Genomic DNA, 19,927 nt, shown 5'->3' on the forward strand with positions numbered 1-19,927 from the left:
CCAAAAGATATTATAGCTTTTAAAATTGAAAGAGTGGCAGAAAGATGGTGAGAAGCAAGTTATACAGGAAACAGAACTAAATCAGTAGCATTTTGTTTCTCATTTGTAATGAAGCTTTACAAAAATCTGTTTTATAAAATGGATTCACCCACCTTCATTTAAACAATAGGTTAAAAAATTAAGAACAAATTAATTTTTAACAAAATCAGAAATGAAAGAGAAAAAATAACAATTTAAACCACAGAAATACAAAGAACAAGAAAATATTATCAAAAATTATATGCCAACAAATTAGACAATCTGAAAGAAATGCATAAATTCCTATAAACATACAACCTCCCAAAACTGAATTAGGAAGACAGAAAATTCGAACAGATGAATTACCAGCGATGAAATTGAGTACATTATTTAAAAACTCCCAGCAAACAAAAGCCCAGGACCAGACAGCTTCATAAGTAAATTCTATCAAACATGTAAAGAAGAGTTAATATACATTCTTCTCAAACTACTGCCAGAAAATAGAAGGAAAGCTTCCAGATTCATTCTATGAGGCCAGCATTACCCTAACACCAAAACCAAATAAAGACACCACAAAAAAAGAGAACTATAGGCCAATATTTCTGATGAACAAAGATGCAAAAAATCCTCAACAAAGTACTAGTAAACAGAATCCAACAATACAGTAAAAAAAAGTCATTCACCATGATCAAGTGGGATTTATTCCTAGGAAGCAAAAGTGGTTCAATATTCATGAATCAATCAATGTGATATATCACATCAAGAAGTTCGGGATAAAAACCATATGATCACTTCAACAGATGCAGAAGCATCTAACAAAGTAAACATCCATGCATGATAACAAATCACCAACAAAGTAGATTTACAGGGAAAGGCCATATATGAAAAACCCACAGCTATTATCATACTCAATGCTGAAAACTGAGATCTTTTCCCCTAAGATCAGGAACAACACAAGCGTGTCCACTCTCACCACTTTCTTTCAACATAGTCCTGGAAGTCCTAGCCATAGCAATCTGACAAGAAAAAGGAATAAAAGGCATCAAAATTGGTAAGGAAAAAGTAAAACTTTCACCATTAGCACATGACATGACACTATATATAGAAAACATTAAAGATTCCACCCCAAAACTACTAGAACTGATAAATGAATTAGTAAGGCAAAGGATACAAACTCAATGTACAGAAATCTGCTGCATTTCTATATACTAATAATGAAGCAGCAGAGAGAGAAATTAAGAAAACAATCCCCCCAAAAAGAAAAGAAAATCAATACCACTTACGACACCAAAAATAATAAAATACCTAGGAATACACAAATAAGGTGAAAGATCTGTACTCTGAAAATTGTGAAAGAAAATGAAGACAACACAAACAAATAGAAAGATATTCCATGCTCATGGATTGGAATAACAAATATTGCTAAAAATGTCCATATTACCCAAAGCAATCTATAGATTTAATGCAATTTCTATCAAAATACCAATAGCACTTCTGACAAAACTAGAATTTAATGCAATTTCTATCAGAATACCAATAGTACTTTTCACAGAACTAAAACAAATAATCCTAAAATTTATATAGAACCACAGAAGACCTCCAACAGCCAAAGCAATCTTGAAAAAGAAGAACAAAACTGAAAGTATTACAATCACCAATATCAAGATATACTATTAAGCTACAGTAATCAAAACAGTACAGAACTGGCATAGACACTGATAAAAATATATAGAAGAGAACAGAATAGAAAACCCAGAAATAAATCCATGATTATATGGTCAATTAATCTTTGACAAAGGAGACAAGAGCATGCAATGGGAAACGAGTCTCTTCAACAAATGGTATTGGGGGAAACTGGACAGTTCTGTGCAAAAGAAAGAGACTTGGACTACTGTCTTTCACCATATACATAAATAAACTCAAAATGCATTAAAGACCTAAATGTGAGACCTGAAACCATAAAAATCCCAGACAGTAATTTTGCTGACATCGGCCATAACAAAATTTTTGGAGATTTGTCTCTCTTTTTTTTTTTTTTAAGATCTTATTTATTTATTTGACAGAGATCACAAGTAGGCAGAGAGGCAGGCAGAGACAGAGAAGGAAGCAGGCTCCCCGCTGTGCAGAGAGTCCTATGTGGGGCTCGATCCCAGGACCCTGAGATCATGACCTGAGCTGAAGGCAGAGGCTTTAACCCACTGAGCCACCCAGGTGCCCCTGGAGATTTGTCTCTTGAGGCAAGAGAAACAAGAGCAAAAATAAGTAATTGGGATTATATCAAAATAAAACCTTCTGCACAGTAAAGGAAACAATCAACAAAACTAAAAGACAAGGTAACAAATGGAGGAAGATATTTGTAAATGACATATTCAATAAAGGTTTAGAATTCAAAGTATATAAACAACTTATATAACTAACACAGAAAAAAACACCCAAATAATCCAATTAAAAGAATGGGCAGGGGCGCCTGGGTGGCTCAGTGGGTTAAGCCGCTGCCTTTGGCTCAGGTTGTGATCTCAGGGTCCTGGGATCGAGTCCCGCATCGGGCTCTCTGCTCAGCAGGGAGCCTGCTTCCTCCTCTCTCTCTGCCTGCCTCTCTGCCTACTTGTGATCTCTCTCTGTCAAATAAATAAATAAAATCTTAAAAAAAAAAAAAAAAGAATGGGCAGAAGACATAAATGTCTCCAAAGACACCCAGATGGCCAAGAGAAACATGAAAAGATCCTCACCATCACTCATCATCAGGGAAATGCAAAATCAAACCCACAATGAGATATCACCTCACATCTGTCAGAATGGCTAAAATAAAAAATACGAGAAAAAACAGGCATTGGCAAGGAAGTGGAGAAAAAAGAACCCTTATACACTGTTGGTGGGAATGCAAACTGTTGCAGCCACTGTGGAAGACAATATGGAAGTTCCTCAAAAAATTAAAAATAGAATTACTGCACGATCCAGTAATTCCACTAGTGGGTATTAACCCAAAAAATAGGAAAACACCAATTCAAAAAGATATATGCACCTCTATGTTTACTCTAGCATTATTTACAATAGCCACATTATGGAAGTAGCCCAAGTGTCCATAGATAAATAACTGGATAAAGATGATGTGGTACAGATATAGAATGGAGTATTACTCAGCCATACAAAAGAATGAGATCTTGCCATTTGCAACCACATGGATGGATCTAGAGGGCATAATGCTAAGCCAAATAAGTCAGAGGAAGACAAATACCATATGATTTCACTCATGTAGAATTTAAGAAACAAAACAGATGAATAAAGGAAAAAGAGACAAACAAAAAAACAGATTCTCAACTACAGAGAACAAACTGATGATTGCCAGAGGGGAAGATGTGAGGGAGATTAACAGTACACTTAGGGTGATCACTGAGTACTATATAGTATTGTTCAATCTTATATTATATATATGTCAACTATATGTCAACTCCAATTAAAAAAAGATTTAATTAATTTTGCCTAAGTTGATTCTTTCCTAAATAATTTTCAGCACTCATCAACAAGATGGTAATAAATATTGTAAATATTATGATGGAAGTGTAGAAAATTCAGGTTAATTGTTCACAATGCCAATAAAAAAAATAGTAGCACTCACCTCCTTTGCACTCTTAATTTTAGTCAGAAACGTATGCAGTTCCATTGTTTCTGCAAACAGTGCACGACATACTGCCTGATAATGATTTGGTGCCTCTGATTCAGTTGGAAGATGAGCAGCACATAACTACAGAAGAGGAAAATAAAATAATAATGCTCATTTATTATTTTGGGATTTTGGTACCTTAAAAACAGACATATCCCATATATTCATATTTTCATATCAGACAGCAAGGCAGTTCCCAGCATCCAAAGCCTAATGCATCACAAAACCACCAGTAAAATCTACACAATTATATGGAAAAAGTGCTCTATTAACAAACATCCAAAAGCACAGATGAACTTCATAGAATTCGCTAGCTTCTATTTGAAAATGATAGGACATTTGTAAAATTTTAGTTGCAAGCAGAAAGGGAACTACCATTTACTGAGTATTAATCATAACACAGGTGTTTTAATAGCTATCATTTATTTTTTTTTTACCATGCCAAGTACTTGTATTTGACATGTCATAATACAGCATAATAGCATTTACTCTTCAGTGTAACCCTGAATTATCTCCATTTTATAGCAAAAGAAACTGAGGCTAAGAGGATTCACGTGACTTGTCCACAGTCAGAAAGCTGACATGAGAGAGAAGAATTAAACATAGTCTTACAAGATTCTAAAGCCCAAGCTCATCCCAATATATACTGAATTGTGTAATGCAGTAAAAAGACATGGGTGCCTGGGTGGCTCAGTCAGTTAAGCATTTGTCTTCTGCTCAGGCCATAATCCTACAGTACCAGGACTGAAACCCTTGTCAAACTCCCCACTCAGCAGGGAGTCTGCTTTTCCCTTTCCCTCTGCTCCCTTTTTCCCCAACTAGTGCTCTCTTTCTTAATCACTCTCTCGCTCTCAAATAAATAAATGAAATCTTAAAAAAAGAAGAAAGGAAGAAAGAAAGAAAGAAAGAAAGCCCATCAGACTGACAAGTGGACCATCAGTAAATGGAGACTGGAACAAAGATGGTGGAGGGCAGGATAATTCCACTGGAGGTAGCTCCAGTCCCAATGTCTTCTACTGTACATAATCCATAACCCCCAAACTACTGGTGGGTAAAAGATGCAAGTTAGCATCATACACAACAATTTAGAAAAATCAAACATCATTTAATTTATTAGATTGGAAAGACACCCTATCATGAGTCTAGTGCATGGGAATAATTTTACTTCTGTAAAGTAATAATTCTGTTTCCATGTACTATAGTTATGTTTTAAGGTACTTCATTTACTTTAAAAAGCTGTGAGTTCTCCCCTAATTCTTCACTATATTCAGTAAATTTGATATTTGAATTCAATTACTGAAAATATACAATTTATTATACTTTAATAATTTATATCCATTAAAGAGTAAAAGATATCTTTGTAGATTATATTATCTTTCATAATGTGGCTTTTGTTTTCATTTGTAGTAAGTATCATATGCAATTTCTTAGATAGATTACTATCTTTAATAAAGTATACTCTTCTCAAGAAAACTATATTGGATTTCAGTGAGAAATATTCTCCACAGTACCCAAAAGAAGGCTAAGAACTGATTTATCAGGAAGCATGAAAAGCAAAACCTCAAAGGCTACACAATGGACTATTACTTAACCATAAGAAAGAATGAAATCTTGCATTAGCAATGACATGGTTGGAACTACAGAGTATTATGCTAAGCAAAGTGTGTTGGTCAGAGAAAGACAAATGCCATATGACACTGGTGTAAAGGTAATAACTAGGTCTAAAAATGTTTTTTAAAATGCATAGGACATAATCCTATGAATATATAAAATCCAAAGGAATCCACAAAGAACTAGAGTTCTTAATTAGAATTAGAGTTATTTAATAAGCAATTTCAGCAAAGTTGTAGGATACATGATCAACACAAAGAGGTTTATTTCTGTATCAATGAATAATCAGAAAATGAAATCAAGAAAGCAATTCCATTTATAAAAGTATTAAGAAATGATCAAGAGGGGCACCTGGGTGGCCCAGTGGGTTAAGCCTCTGTCTTTGGCTTGGGTCATGACCTCAGAGTCCCGGGATCCAGCCCTGCGCTGGGCTCTCTGCTCAGCGGCGAGCCTGCTTACCGCCCCCCTCTGCCTGCCTCTCTGCCTACTTGTGATCTGTCAAATAAATAAAATCTTTAAAAAAAAAAGAAATGACCAAGCAATAAATTTAACCAAGGAGGTGCAAAATATACATACTGAAAACTATAAAACATTGCTGAAAGACCCAACTAGATAGAAAGAGGGCCCATGTTCATGGGTTGGAAGACTTAATACTGTGAAAATGGTAATACTACACAAAGTGATCTAGACATTGAATACAATCCCTAATACCAATGATTTTTTTCTTTTCTTTTCAAGAAACAGAAAAGCTGATCCTAAAATTAATATGGAGTTGTAAGGGGCCTCAAATAGCCAAAACAATTTTGAAAAGAACAAAGTTGGAAGACTTATAGGTTGAATTTCAAAACTCCCTATAAAGTTACTGTAATCAAATCAATGTGGTATGTAAGGAAAGACCTATATACATCAACGGAATAGAACTGAGATTTCAGAAACAAACCCATATATCTTTGGTTGATTAATATTTGACAAAAGTACCCAGACCATTAAATGAGAAAAGAACAGTCTCTTCAACAAATGATGTTAAGAAAACTGGATATCTACATACAGAAAAATGAAGTTCACCCTTAACTCAGACTATATATATAAAAATTAACTCAAAACAGATCAGAGACATAAATATAACAGCCCAAAGTATAAAACTCTCAGAGGAAACCATAGGGATAAACCTTCTTGTTCATGGATTTGATAATGATTTTTTAGATATGACACCAAAGCATAACCAATAACAACAAAATAGATAAACTAGACTTCAACAAAATTAAAAGTTTTTGCACATCAAGGGAGTTAAAGGGCCCATATTATGGGAGAAAATATTTGCAAATCAAATATCTGATAAGGTCTATTATTCAGAATTTTAAAGAACTCTTTTTTTTTTTTTTTTAAGTTTATTTATTAGGGAGAGAGAGAGAGAAAGTGGAAGCTAGGGGAGAGGGAGAGAGAGAATCCCAAGCAGGCTCCACACCCAGTGCCGAGCCCAACATGGGGCTCCATCTCAAAAGCCTGAGATGGGTTGAAACCAAGAGTTAGATGCCTGACTGAGCCACCCAGACACCTCTATAAAAAACTCTTAAATGCAACAAAAAGACAACTCAATTTAAAAATTGACTTATACAGACATTTTTCCAAAGAAAATATACAACTGACCAAAAAGCACATAAAAAGATGCTCAACACCATTAGTCATTTGAGAAATACAAGTCAAAACCACAATGACACACCATTCAGACCCAGTAGGATGGCTACAAAAACCACCACCAAAAATGGAAAATAAATGTTGATGAAAACGTGGAGATACTTGAATCCTTGTGTATTGTTGATAGAAATGTAAAATGGTACCGCCACTGTGAAAAACAGTTTGGTGATTTATCAGAAAGTTATCATGTGCTCCAGCAATTCCACCCTTAAGTGGATTTATATGAACAATATGGGTCTGAACTGCTCAAGTACACTTACATGCAGATTTTAAAAATATAAATACAGTCTTATATTTGTAAATGTATTTTCTCTTCTGTATGATTTTCTTAGTAACACTTTTTCTAGCTTACTTTATTGTAGGAATACAGTAAATAATACATATAACACACAAACTATGTATTAACTGACTGTTTACATTATCAGTAAGGCTTCTGGTCAATACTTGGCTTGCTTAGTGATTAAGTTTTTGGGGAATCAAAAGCTGTATGCAAATTTTCAGCTGTGCAGGGGGACAACATCCCTAACCCCTGCATTGTTCAAGGGTCAACTGTTTATCAAAAAGTCTAAAAAGCCAGTGCTCAAACAAAAGCTTGAATATCAATGTTCATACCAGCAACCACACACATAGCCGAAAGTGGAAACAATTCAAATGTTCTGAACTGATACCTGGAAAAACAAAATGTGGTATATACAGACAGTAAAATCTTATTCATTCATAACAAGGAATAATGAACCTTAACATCATTATGCTAAGTAAAAGCAGCCAGACACAAAAGGTCATATATTGTATGATTCCATTTATATGAAATTCCCAGAATACAGAAATCCACAAAGTCAGAAAGCTGATTTAGTGGTTGCCAGGGGCTGAAAGGCGAAGGCTAAGAAGTGAAGAGTGTGTGGGGTTTCCATCTGAGGTGATAAAGAAGTTCTGAAACTAGGTAGTAGTTATGGTTGAACAATACTGTGAATGTACTTAATGCCACTAACCGTACACTTTAATTTAAATGATAAGTTGTATATGTATTTTAACCACAATTTAGAATATGTTTTAAAAACTTCACAAAGAATAATCAAATTCCATAAAATCTCCTTTGAGACAGAGGAGAAATAATCCAAGTGGTTATTTCAGTGTCCATGAACTGCTTGATTTTTATTTTGTTCTTTGTTCCTAAATGCATCATTTCACCTAATTCTAACAATAATCCAACTGATAGATATGGAAACTGAGATTTAAAATAGCTGAGTAATTTACCCAAATCACATAGCTAAGGCAGGCAGCAGAACTGGAGTCGAACCCAAGCAGTCTACCTCTAGATCTAAGCCAGGTTCTTATTTATGCACTCTATTATAGAATCAATATGTATTACTTGTATATTAAAGAAAGTAATGTTTTTAAAGTATTTATGCATACAGCATGGTATACAGTAAGCATACAACAAAACCATCTTTTACAGTTACCAAACTCTGCATTATCCACCATGTACCCTTTTTCTCCCTTACTCTGTCCTATGAAGTGGAGAAGGCTCTCTGAGCCTTAGTTCTTCCATGTGTAAAATGGTTATAAAAATGCACATTCTTAGAAAACAGCTACCTCCTTCTTTCTGGAAGATATCACTTCTAATTTTTAAATATCTGTGAAACAAGTGATTTTCCCCCCAAGTATACTATCCTGTTAATGTTAAAAATTTTGTTAACCTCTTCAATACTATCCAATCCACTTGCCATTTTCCAGAGATGCCTCATGGAATTTGGACTACTGAGTGCTTTTATTGCTTAGAAACAGAAGAGCAGGCTGCCTCCCACAGTATTTGATCCACTGTCTAAAAACAATCTTCATCATATGCTGAATATACTAATTCTTATCTGTTTAAACAGTTAATATATTAAAATAAAGTTATTTAAAAGGAATTTTGATTTTGCCTTCTAATATTCATTCAATTTTATTTTTAATGCTTTTCATTGTACTTAAATTGCTTGAACAAAAAAAGATTATTATGATTATAAAAAGAATACTACAACTAAAAAAAATGCCTTCCCAATCCACCTCAGAGTGCTATTGTCAACTAATATCATGTTAAAAAAATAAATTACAGTATTAGTTGAATAAGAATGACTATTCTGTGGAGAAGTTACACACTAAAGAGGTCTTGTTCACTAAGAATTAAAAACAAGCTATCTCCAAGTTCCTAAATATTCTATTATTTATATTATTCAAATACAGTTTCATATTTCCACCTCAAAAAAGTAAAAAGCAGCTACATTCCTTCAGTTAATTCATGTCTTCCCTTTCTACAAAGTAAACAAGAAGTCAGTTACAGTTTACTAACTGAAGATTTTAACCCACTAATCAAACCACAAACTCTATGTATCACTATATGGCCATGAATAATGGGTTTTATGATATGTAAACACCCTTTTAATTATTTTTCATATTATGATAGCAGTAACATAGGTAGGAGGCAAGATGAAATAGATCAAATTAAAAAATAGAAAAATGAAATGAGAGTTACCAGATCAAATTGCTGAATGTCCTAGAGTTTTTGTTTTATAAGTTAACATATTCAATGTCATTGAATAAGAATTGTAAGATTCCAATAAATCTCTAGCACTCATCTTCTAAATCTGTAGTATAAGAGAGCAATTTGGCTATGGTATCTACCATTCTACTGGTCAGGGGGGGTGTTCTCCTCCTCCTTCGCCACTCCCTGTTCACTGCCCACTATATCCCCCCTAACAAAAAGCTTTTTAAAGGCATAAGTATGTTTATGTTTTAATGGAAAATTTTCTACACTTTTCATCATTATCATTGGTCTACAATGGAACAAATAGGTCATTTGTGGGCTGTAGAAAGTTTTATCTGGCCTTTTAGTGTACATATTTTGAAATATATTTTAACATCAAGAAAATATAAAATTAATACAATGTGTGAACTTTCAATCTGTGCATATATGAGGATTTTACCTGCATAAGCTGTTGATTTAAAATGAAAAGTACTTCAAGTATTAAAAGAGCTAAAGAATATATCTGAATTTCATAAGCATCATAGAGATGCCAGATGTAGCATCTCTATGATGCTCTATGATGCTACATCTCTATGATGTAGATGTAGAGTCCTGTTCTAGAGTTCTCAGGAGATTTATGATCTAAGAAGGGACAAGAAGCTGGGTATGCTGCAGTACACCTGAAAAGCACTGTCTTCAAGGTTTCTCTCTATTCTTGTCTATAGGACACTTTAAAAACAGTTGGAAAATAAGTGATATATAAGCAACACTGCTTACAAAATCTAGTAAACATCATATGTAAATAATTCTAAACAGAATGCTCTTTTAAAACTAAGCTGACAAATCTTAATTTTAATCTGTGCATTTGACATTATGTCCTTCAAGTACAACAGAAAGTTTAAGGAGAAAATTTTATTCAAGCTATAAAACTTGTTTCATTACATATAAATATCACTAAGTAGGTCAAGAAAACAAAGTAAAACAAAGAGCTGTGATATTTCAGATGCAGAATTGTCATTTAAATTAGTGGATCACGATAGTTATTTATTCCATAAAAAAGGAAAATGCAGGTCAACTGAAGACATCATGTGGTTAAGTTAGTGTATAATATGTAATATTAAGGCATATATGATATCTAAAAGGGGTTTCCTGAGAGTTACAAGTCAATCACAAATAGCCATTTTGGGCACCTGGGTAGCTCAGTTGGTTAAGCGGCTGCCTTTGGCTCAGGTCATGATCTAGGAGTCCTGGGATCAAGTCTTGCATCTGACTTCCCCTGTCTCATGTGCTCCCTCTCTCTCTCAAATAAATAAATAAATAAATAAATAAATGAATGAATGAATAAATAAATAAAATCTTAAAAACAAAAATGGCCATGTTGAGGTTGTGAACAAATCACAAAACCAGGAATGTTTTAGTTCCTTATTCCTTTCACTAATAGCTGAAGATCTAAGACCTTTTATTAGATGCTTAATTCCCATTTGCTTTTTTTTCAGTTTATAACTTTTTTCCCATATGCTTTTTTTCAAAGTTTCTATTTAAATTCCACTTAGTTAACAAACAGTATATTAGTTTCAAGTGTACAACACCTGGTGCTCATCACAACACAGGCACTCCTCAAATCCCATCACCTATTTTCACCATCCCCCTGTAACCACTAGTTTGTTCTCTACAGTTTAAAGTCTAAAGTGAAATAACAATTCTTAAAAAAAGAAATACTTTAAAGCAATTTTACAACTCAAAAAAAGAAAAGAAAAGAAAAGAAATACTATGTAAATTGCCTCTTTACCTTCATGACATCTCTATATGACCGGATGGCTGAAACTTTTCTCTTTTCATCTTCTTCATCTTCCAGGCCTTCATCTGCAGCCTCATAGCCTTCATCGTTGCTGCCATCAGCTTCCACTGTATTGGCCATGTGATCAATGAGCTGCTCCAGTGGGGGGCTTAACTCCCTTTCTTCATTCTCCTTCAAACCATAGTCCAGTGCTTTATAAATAACAATTCCCAGAGATTCAATAACCTAGGGACATTAAAGAAGGTGATTAATGGAGATGACTAAATAGCTTTACAGAGCTAACTGCAAGACAAAATATTTAGTATGACACTTAAGCTAGGTTTAATCTATTTCATTTCAGAAACCGGTAACAAATTAGATTTGAGGGGATATTTAAGTCTTACCTATGCATTAAAAAAACAATCCCAGATGGGAATTTTTTTGTGATTTCTTCAATCCAATATATAACAATACACAAACAATATATACACAATCCAATATATAACAATACACAAACTTTCTGTTTTCTTAGATTTATAATATACACTAAAATATGTTATCTGTTCATATAAAATACTAACCAGGTTGATTTTCCGCATTTCCAAAAGATATTTCTGAGATCAGAAAGAGCTATCAAAGAACTCTTATACCGGTGTTTATCAAAGTCTATTTCATAGAAATACCAGTGATCTGAGAGATTGAAAACTCAGTTACTACTATCAGCTAACTTAAGCTAAAACAACAACAAAAAAATCTATATATAGCTACACACTGCTCAGTGAGTTCCATTTAATTATTGGAACATATTTTTTATATGATATAAACAAATGAAAGACTTTTTCAAACTCTGATTTCATTGTGGTGGATAGATAATCCTCCCTCCCCCACAACTCCACCAACAGTACCTCGTGAAATATAAACCTGCTTTAGGAACACTGGGTATATATCACTGTCTAATATCATCCTCACAGATGCTTTAGACTTCTGCCAATATAGGTATTTTAATCTATTCCTCAACACAGCCTTTCTTTTCTGCTCAGAAGAATCACATATAAACAATCCTTCTGTTTTATTTTGCAATGTTAATGGCTCATTTCACCTTAGCTATTTTGTGGGGAAGAACACAGGCAATGAAGCCAAAGATTTAGGATTAAATGCTGACTTTTGGGGTGCCTGGATAGCTCAGCTAAGTGTCTGTCTTTTGCTCAGGTCGTGATCCCCAAGGAGCCTGCTCCTTGCCCTTCCTTTGCCCCTCCCCGTCCCCCAGCTTGCGCTCTTGCTCTCTCTCTCTAATAAATAAATAAAATCTTTTGAAAAAATAATAAATGCTGTCTTTCACCACTGACCTTTTGACTCCGGGCAAATTATTTATTTTAGTCATGATTTTTCTTATCTGTAAAATGAGTATCAATGATTATCTACATCTCATGAGATTTTAAGACTAAATGACACTCACATGAATGGAAGAACCTAGTACAATATCTGACTTATAACAAGTAGTGAATAAATGTTATCTCCCTCTCTTACTTGCCCCAGGTCTCCTTTTTCCAGTGTTTATTCAGCTATCCCCATAAACAAACAAACAAATCTATCCTTTTCTTCATCCCACTTGTAGCCATCATCAATGCTGTCTATTTTAAAAAGTTTTTTAGGTGGTATCGAAAAAAAGGAAAAGTCAGAAGTTTTAAGACAAATTAAACACAATAGAATTATTGTCATCACATATACTATAGTCCTTAAAAGCACTCAGGGCATTCACTCAAAGAAAATCTCCACAAAATCTGAAATTTACCTGATCAAATGAGATAGTATTTTCTCAACACAAGTTTCAAAATGAATATGACTTAAAAATTCAACTTCTGATTTTTAAACAATACTGGTATTTTTTTTTACTATTTCTCACTGAAAATACAGAATATTTTAATTGATTTGTATAGTCTGATTGGAACTCCAATCCTTATTTTCAAAGTTGAAGAGAAAAAAAGAAAAAAGAAACAATCAGGAACATCAAAATAAAAAGATTTGTACTGTGATGGAAATAATCGACAAAACAAAAAGGCAACCTACTTTAGATATTAGATATTTTCAAATGTGATATACAATAAGGGGTTAATATCTAAAGTACATAAAAAACTTCTATAACTCCACATCAAAAAACAATCAAGTCAAAAAAGGGCAGAGGACCTGAATAGACATTTTTCCAAAGAAGACATACAGATAGCCAACAGATACATGAAAAAATGCTCAATATCACTAATCATCAGAGAAATGCGAATCCAACACACCATGAGATAGGACCTCACAATATCTAAATATCTAGTCAGAATATCTAAAATAAAAAAGACAAGAAATAACAAGTGTTGGTGAGGATACAAAGAAAAAGGAACCTTCATGCACTGTTTATAAAATGTAAATTGATATACCCACTGTGGAAAACTGTATGGAGGTTCATCAAAAAATTAAAAATAGAAATTGCCATAAAATTAAAAAAAAACCACAAGAATTGCAAATTAAATCCAGTACTCCACTACTGAATATTTACCCAAAGAAAACAAAAACACTAATTCGAAAGGATATATGTACCCTTATGTTTATCGCAGCATTACGTACAATAGCCAAGATATGGAAGCAACCTAAGTGTCCACTGATAGACAAATAGATAAGGAAGATGTGGCATGCATGTGCATGCATGCACACACACACACACACAAATATTACACAGTCAAAGGAAAGGATGAGATCTTGCCATTGCAACAACACGGAGAGACCCAGAGGGTATTAAGTTAAGTGAAATAAATAAGACTGGGAAAGACCAATACTATATGAGTGCACATATATGTGCAATCTAAAAAACAAAACAAATGAATAAATACAGAGAACAAATTGATGGTTGCCAGAGGAGAGGGGCATTGGGGGATGGACACAATGGGTGAAGGGGAATGGGAAATAAAGGATTCCAGTTATAGAATGAATAAGTCACATAAAAGGCACACCATAGAGGCAACTGGGTGGCTCAGTCAGTGAAACACTTGCTTTCTACTCAGGTCATGACCCCAGGGTCCCTGCTCAATGAGAAGTCTGCTTCTCCCTCTCCCTCTGCTCCCCCCCCAACTCATGCTCTCTCTGAAATAAAGAAAATATTTTTGAAAAAAGGCACAGCATACGGAATATAGTCAATGATCTTGTAATAGTGTTGTGGTGGGCACAGCATAATGTATACACTTGTGGAATCACTCACTATGCTGTACACCTGAAACTAATGTAACACTGTGTGTCAACTACACTCAAAAAAATAACAAAAGATGACACACAAAATTAACCATCACAAGTTTACCCCTTGTGAATCTGGCACTCATACTCATCTCCTTAGCGCCTTAAAGTCCATTCTATTATGCTATCAAGTCTGCTGCTTCAGGATAGTGGGAAACATACTAAGACCAGTGAATTCCACACTATTTCCTATTGAGTTCCTTGATCAGAAGTAATGCTGTGTGGAATACAATGATGGTGAATAAAGCATTTTATAAATCCTAATTTCAAAAAAAAAGGTTTATTTATTTATTTGAGAGATGGGGGAGAGAGAGAGAGAGATCACAAGTAGGCAGAAGAGCAGGCAGAGAGAGAGGGGGAAGCAGGGTCCCTGCTTAGCAGAGAGCCTGATGCGGGGCTCCATCCTGGGACCCTGAGATCATGACCTGAGCCACAGGCAGAGGCTTTAACCCACTGAGTCACCCAGGCACCACTATAAATCCTAGTTTTGGCAGAAGCACTGCATGCGAGGAAGGCAAGTCCATATCAAAAGTAAGTAACTCTCCCAGTAAGAACAAAATGCCGCCCCTTCCATGGTGGAAGCAGTCCTATGTACTCAACCTGCTGCCAGATTGATTGGCTGATCACCCAGTGCCATATTGAGGACGTAGAGTTAGTCTCTGCTTGATGGCAGATCCGGCTCTCCATCAGTGGCTAAAGCTAGGTCAACCCTGGTGAATGGAAATCTATGTTGATAAGCTCCTGCAAAATCTCCATCCCTGCCACTGTAGCCATGTTTACAAGCCCATTGTGTGATAACAAGGTAGCTGGGAAAGGAGGCTGACTTGTATCCACAAAACAGGTCATCCCATCCACTTGAATATTAAAATCCTTCTCTTGGGGTGCCTGGGTGGCTCAGTGGGTTAAGCATCTGCCTTCAGCTCAGGTCATGATCTCAAGAGTCCTGGGATCAAGCTCCGCATCGGGCTCTTTGCTCAGCAGGGAGCCTGTTTCCCTCTTCCTGTCTGCCTCTCTGCCTACTTGTGGTATCTCTCTCTCTGTCAAATAAATCAAATTTTTAAAATAAAATAAAATAAAATCCTTTTGTAAAGAAGTCACTCTTTGGTGAGCATTCACCTGAGACAAATATCTTCACTTTTTTTTTCCCCCAGAGAAGTCTATCCACATATCTATTCCCCAGATTTCCTTTTCACCAATATGGCAATCATAGTCCCTCCAAGCAAAGTGCACAACCAGGTATACTTTTCAAAGTTCTGCCCACTGGGAGGACTTCCCTTTAGCACTGTCCTTCAGGGACAACCCTGAAAGGGGCTACATGCTAACTGTCCTCTTTCGGCTGGCACCTGAATATTATACAGAACGATCTGTAAACCAGACCCAGGTCTTCTCTTCTTCTGTCAGCTGACTGTAGAACTCCCCAGAAGGCAAATAGAGTAGAGGCTAAGAAAGAGATGGGAGTGTAGCAGAAGTACATTTGGGCAGTGCTTTACGGGCCCACTTGCACCCAATCACATGTATGCCATTCCAAGTGATGATGCAGTGTTGCTATGCACACCCAACTTCATGGTTTAAAGGGTAAGACAATACCCAGTTCATGATGGGCAACTCAGGTCACATGGTAACTTGATGGACTGTGGTTAAGAGTTCAGTCTGTACTATGGCCCAGTAGCCGGCCAAGAGCTGCTTCTCAAAAGGAGAATAATTATCCACAAAGGATGGCAGGGCTTTGCTCCAAAATCCTAAGGGCCTGCACTGTGATTTGCCTATTGGGGCTTGCCAAAAGCTCCAAACAGCAGCTCCATCCACTGCCAACTCAAATACCATTGGATTTGCTGGACCACATGGCCCACATGACAGGGTAGCTTACAAGCAACCTGGTCTTGTCGTGGAGCCTTCTCTTGTTCTGCTTCTCACTCAAAACTAGATACTTTCTGGGTCATTTGGTATGGGCCAGAGTAATACAATATATTTATAGGAATATGTTGCCTCCAAAATGTAAAGAAGCTACTAGCCATTATGCCTCCCTTTTGTTGTGGGTTTGGGGGTGGGGACTGATGCAACAACTTATCCTTCACCCTAGAAAAGATATCTCTGAACCACACCACTGGACTCCTAAAAATTTCACTGAGGTGAAAGTCCCCTGAATTTTTATCAGATTTATTTCCAATGTCCTAACACATAAATGTCTTACCAATAAATTTAAAGTAGTTGCTATTTCTCACTCACTAGGGCCAACCAGCATAATATCATCAACATAATGGACAAGTGTGGAATCTTAGAGAAGAAAAAGGCAATCAAGATCCCTATGAACTAAATTATGACACCGCTTTGGAAAGCTGATACACCCCTGAGGTAGGCCAGTGAAGGTGTCCTGATGGCCTTGCCAGGTGAAAGCAAACTGCTTCTGGTGGTCTTCCTGACAGGTATAGAGAAAGAACATTTGTCAGATAACAGCTGCATACTAGGTACCAGGGAATGTGTTAATTTACTCAAGCAATGAAGCCACATCTGGTATAGGAGCTGCAGCTAAAGCCACCATCTGGTTAGCTTACAATAATACAGTGTCCTTCTCCATGATCCATTTGTCTTCTGCACAGGCCAAATAGGCAGGCTGATTAGAAATGTGGGAATCGCTACTCCTGCATCCTTCAAGTCCTTGATGGCGGCACTAATCTCTGTTACCCCACCCCCCCCACCCAGAGAAATGTGCTACTGCTTTTAGTGTACCACTGTCCTACATAGAGGCAGTTCTAGTAGATTCTAATTGGTGTTCCCCACCAAAAGAGATTTACTTCATTGGTCAAGGAATGAATATGGGGATTCTGTCAAATGTTAAGTATATTTATTCTGATTATGCATTCCAGAATTAGAGAATAACTAGATTCAGGATGGGTTCACAGATACACTCGTATCTCTGTGAGATGGACCTGAGCGACAACCCCACTGATCATCTGACCTCTGTAAGCTGGTAGACCGCAGTGACGTTTCTGGGTCTACTAAAATCAGTGTCAGTTCAGAGCCAATACCCAGTCCTTCCCAGATAATCTGATTAATTCTTTTCCCCAGTGCAGTGCACCCCCTTTGGGGATGGTTGGAAGGAAAATTAACAATGTGAATTTTTAGTAGTGTAGAGGGGTCCTTCCTCAGCAGGACATGGCCTCTCCTTCATACAAAGGGTTCTGGGTCTGTAAATGGCTCAAGTCTGGGAATTGACTAAGGGGTGTCATAACTGTGTTTTCATGGTTCAAGTTAGACTTTTGTTTACTTAACCTAGAACTGTTTCTGTTTATACAGGTCAAGTAAGAATTCAGTAAGCTTCCTATCTATTTTACTTCTAGGAACACCATGATCAAGTAGCCAATGCCATCAGACTATTCTAGGCACCAGACTATTCTGATTGCTGCTTTGACTCTATAATTCATTATGCTAACCAGATCAACTTTGCCTGTGATCACTGAGTACTGCCACCTTGTCTCTGCACTCCAGGATCCAACTACTCCCTTGGATTTAGGTTCCCCAAATCAGCGACTGCAGTGCCCCTTCTGTAAAGTCTAACCTATGAAGAGTGATCACAGAGCTCTCCAAGGATGCCAGGGCTCCCCTCATAAATTTGTTTCTCACAGTCATGGTAAAAGGTGTGTCTAGACAGACATTCCCAGAGCAGTAGAGCAGGTCTTAAATGACAAATACACTCTAACATTCCGACCTTTTTTCTCATCTTACTATGATTTACCTTTCCAACCTTGTTTTCTTTTATTATCACTCATGATCACTGTTGTCCAACTGTACTGGTTTCTTACTCTTTCCTTTATTTGCTCTATACTTTGCCTTTATGACATATTCAGTATTGTTTCTACTTTCTACATGGACTTTCTCCTGTAATTTTGTATGTCCAAATCCTATTCATTTTTCCATCTCCCCAATCAAAGAAATCTCTTCCATAATGACTTGCTGACCCTGATTAGCAGCTGCCAGCTGTCATCACATTACAGTCTCTACCCGCTGTTCTTCCTTGAGGAAAACAATCATTTTTTTCCCTTCAAAATCACTATGATATTAACTCATACCTTTATATGGTACACTCCACTTTTTAACTTGGATTATAGTTAATTACGTACCGATCTTAATTCCCCCCAAAGGTTAAACTCCTTGAAGGCAAAAATCCTCTAGGATTCATCTTTGTCTTTACATTATTTTACAAACAGCAAAGACTTAATAGTTAATGAAAGAATGAACCAGGGTGCCTGGATGGTTCAGTCATTAAGTGTCTGCCTTCGGTTCAGGTCATGAGCCCAGGGTCCTGGGATCGAGCCACGCTTCGGGCTCCCTGCTCAGCTGGAGGCCGGCTTCTCCCTCTTCCACTCCCTCTCTTGCTGCTTGTGTTCCCTCTTCACTGTGTCTCTCTCTGTCAAATAAATAAAATCTTGAAAAGAAAAAGAAAGAATGAACCAAAGCATAAATTCTTTCCACTCAGACTTGGATGGTTGAAAATTGGATATGGAATTTATAGACATAGGCAAACATACCTGCCACTTCAATCTCATTGCAACAGACCACTATAGTGGTGATCCAGCACTGAATATCCTCTAAAACTTTCTAGAGGGTCTGTCTCTTAGCATAAGGATAAACTAAATCTAACCTGGTTCAAACATCCTAAATCTATTCACCTTTCCTGATTTATGTGTGAACCATGAAGTAGTTCTGGATCTAACCAAGCCTCTTGGGAACACAGCATAACAAGGCTGGGCATTATTCGACTGACATGTGTACCAGGTGACTCACTACCTCCATTGACCGAGGGAACTTCTAACCGTTTGCTAAAACATATACCCAGTTTGAAACATATACCCAGTTTGTTAGATAGTCTTGAGCTATGGAACGGGGATGACCACCAGAACAATAATTAAAGCATAACTGTACCTAGACATACCAGCTTGCCTAGATATATACTTCCTTAGACTCTTTTTAGAAACTCACTTGCCAAAACCTCTGGAAATGTTAAGAAAACCGATGGGGAACAGCAGTGTCAGATCTAAAATATTCATCTGAACTACCAGTCTCCAGGCAGCTGGAAAATCATCATTCATGTCCTGTCACATTGGCTCCACACCTCCCCACCCCCGCCCCAGACACTTCCAGATACTCTAACACTCAATAAAGCAAACAGAAATTACAACATAAAACCTTCAAGTTAAACGGAACAAGTGAAGCGCACTAGAAACCTGTGCTTTTTAAGCCTAACCAACTGATAAAGGGTGGAGGAAAGAAGGCATTGAATAAAAACCACATATTCCGAAATTTGAGGCTGCTACATCATCATGACTTATTACCTCTTATGAGTGATAGCTCAATATAAAGCCCTTCAGCTCAGGGTAGAGACATATGAATGGAA

General features: G+C 36.4%; 1 protein-coding gene across 4 annotated transcripts in view; it reads right to left on the bottom strand.

Moving 5' to 3' along the window:
• The window catches only part of SPIRE1 (spire type actin nucleation factor 1), a 187,093-nt gene that overhangs the window by 91,840 nt on the left and 75,326 nt on the right, over nt 1–19,927 (bottom strand). For all 4 annotated transcript variants that reach the window (XM_059138678.1, XM_059138679.1, XM_059138681.1 and 1 more), the window contains exons 3-4: nt 11,278–11,511; nt 3,635–3,760 (exon numbers count right to left, since the gene is read on the bottom strand). In XM_059138678.1, the coding sequence (XP_058994661.1) occupies nt 3,635–3,760; nt 11,278–11,511 (360 nt within the window). The remainder of the gene's footprint in view (nt 1–3,634; nt 3,761–11,277; nt 11,512–19,927) is intronic.

Source organism: Mustela lutreola, chromosome 11 (genome assembly GCF_030435805.1).
Source record: "Mustela lutreola isolate mMusLut2 chromosome 11, mMusLut2.pri, whole genome shotgun sequence".
In the NCBI taxonomy this organism is placed as follows: Eukaryota; Metazoa; Chordata; class Mammalia; order Carnivora; family Mustelidae; genus Mustela; species Mustela lutreola.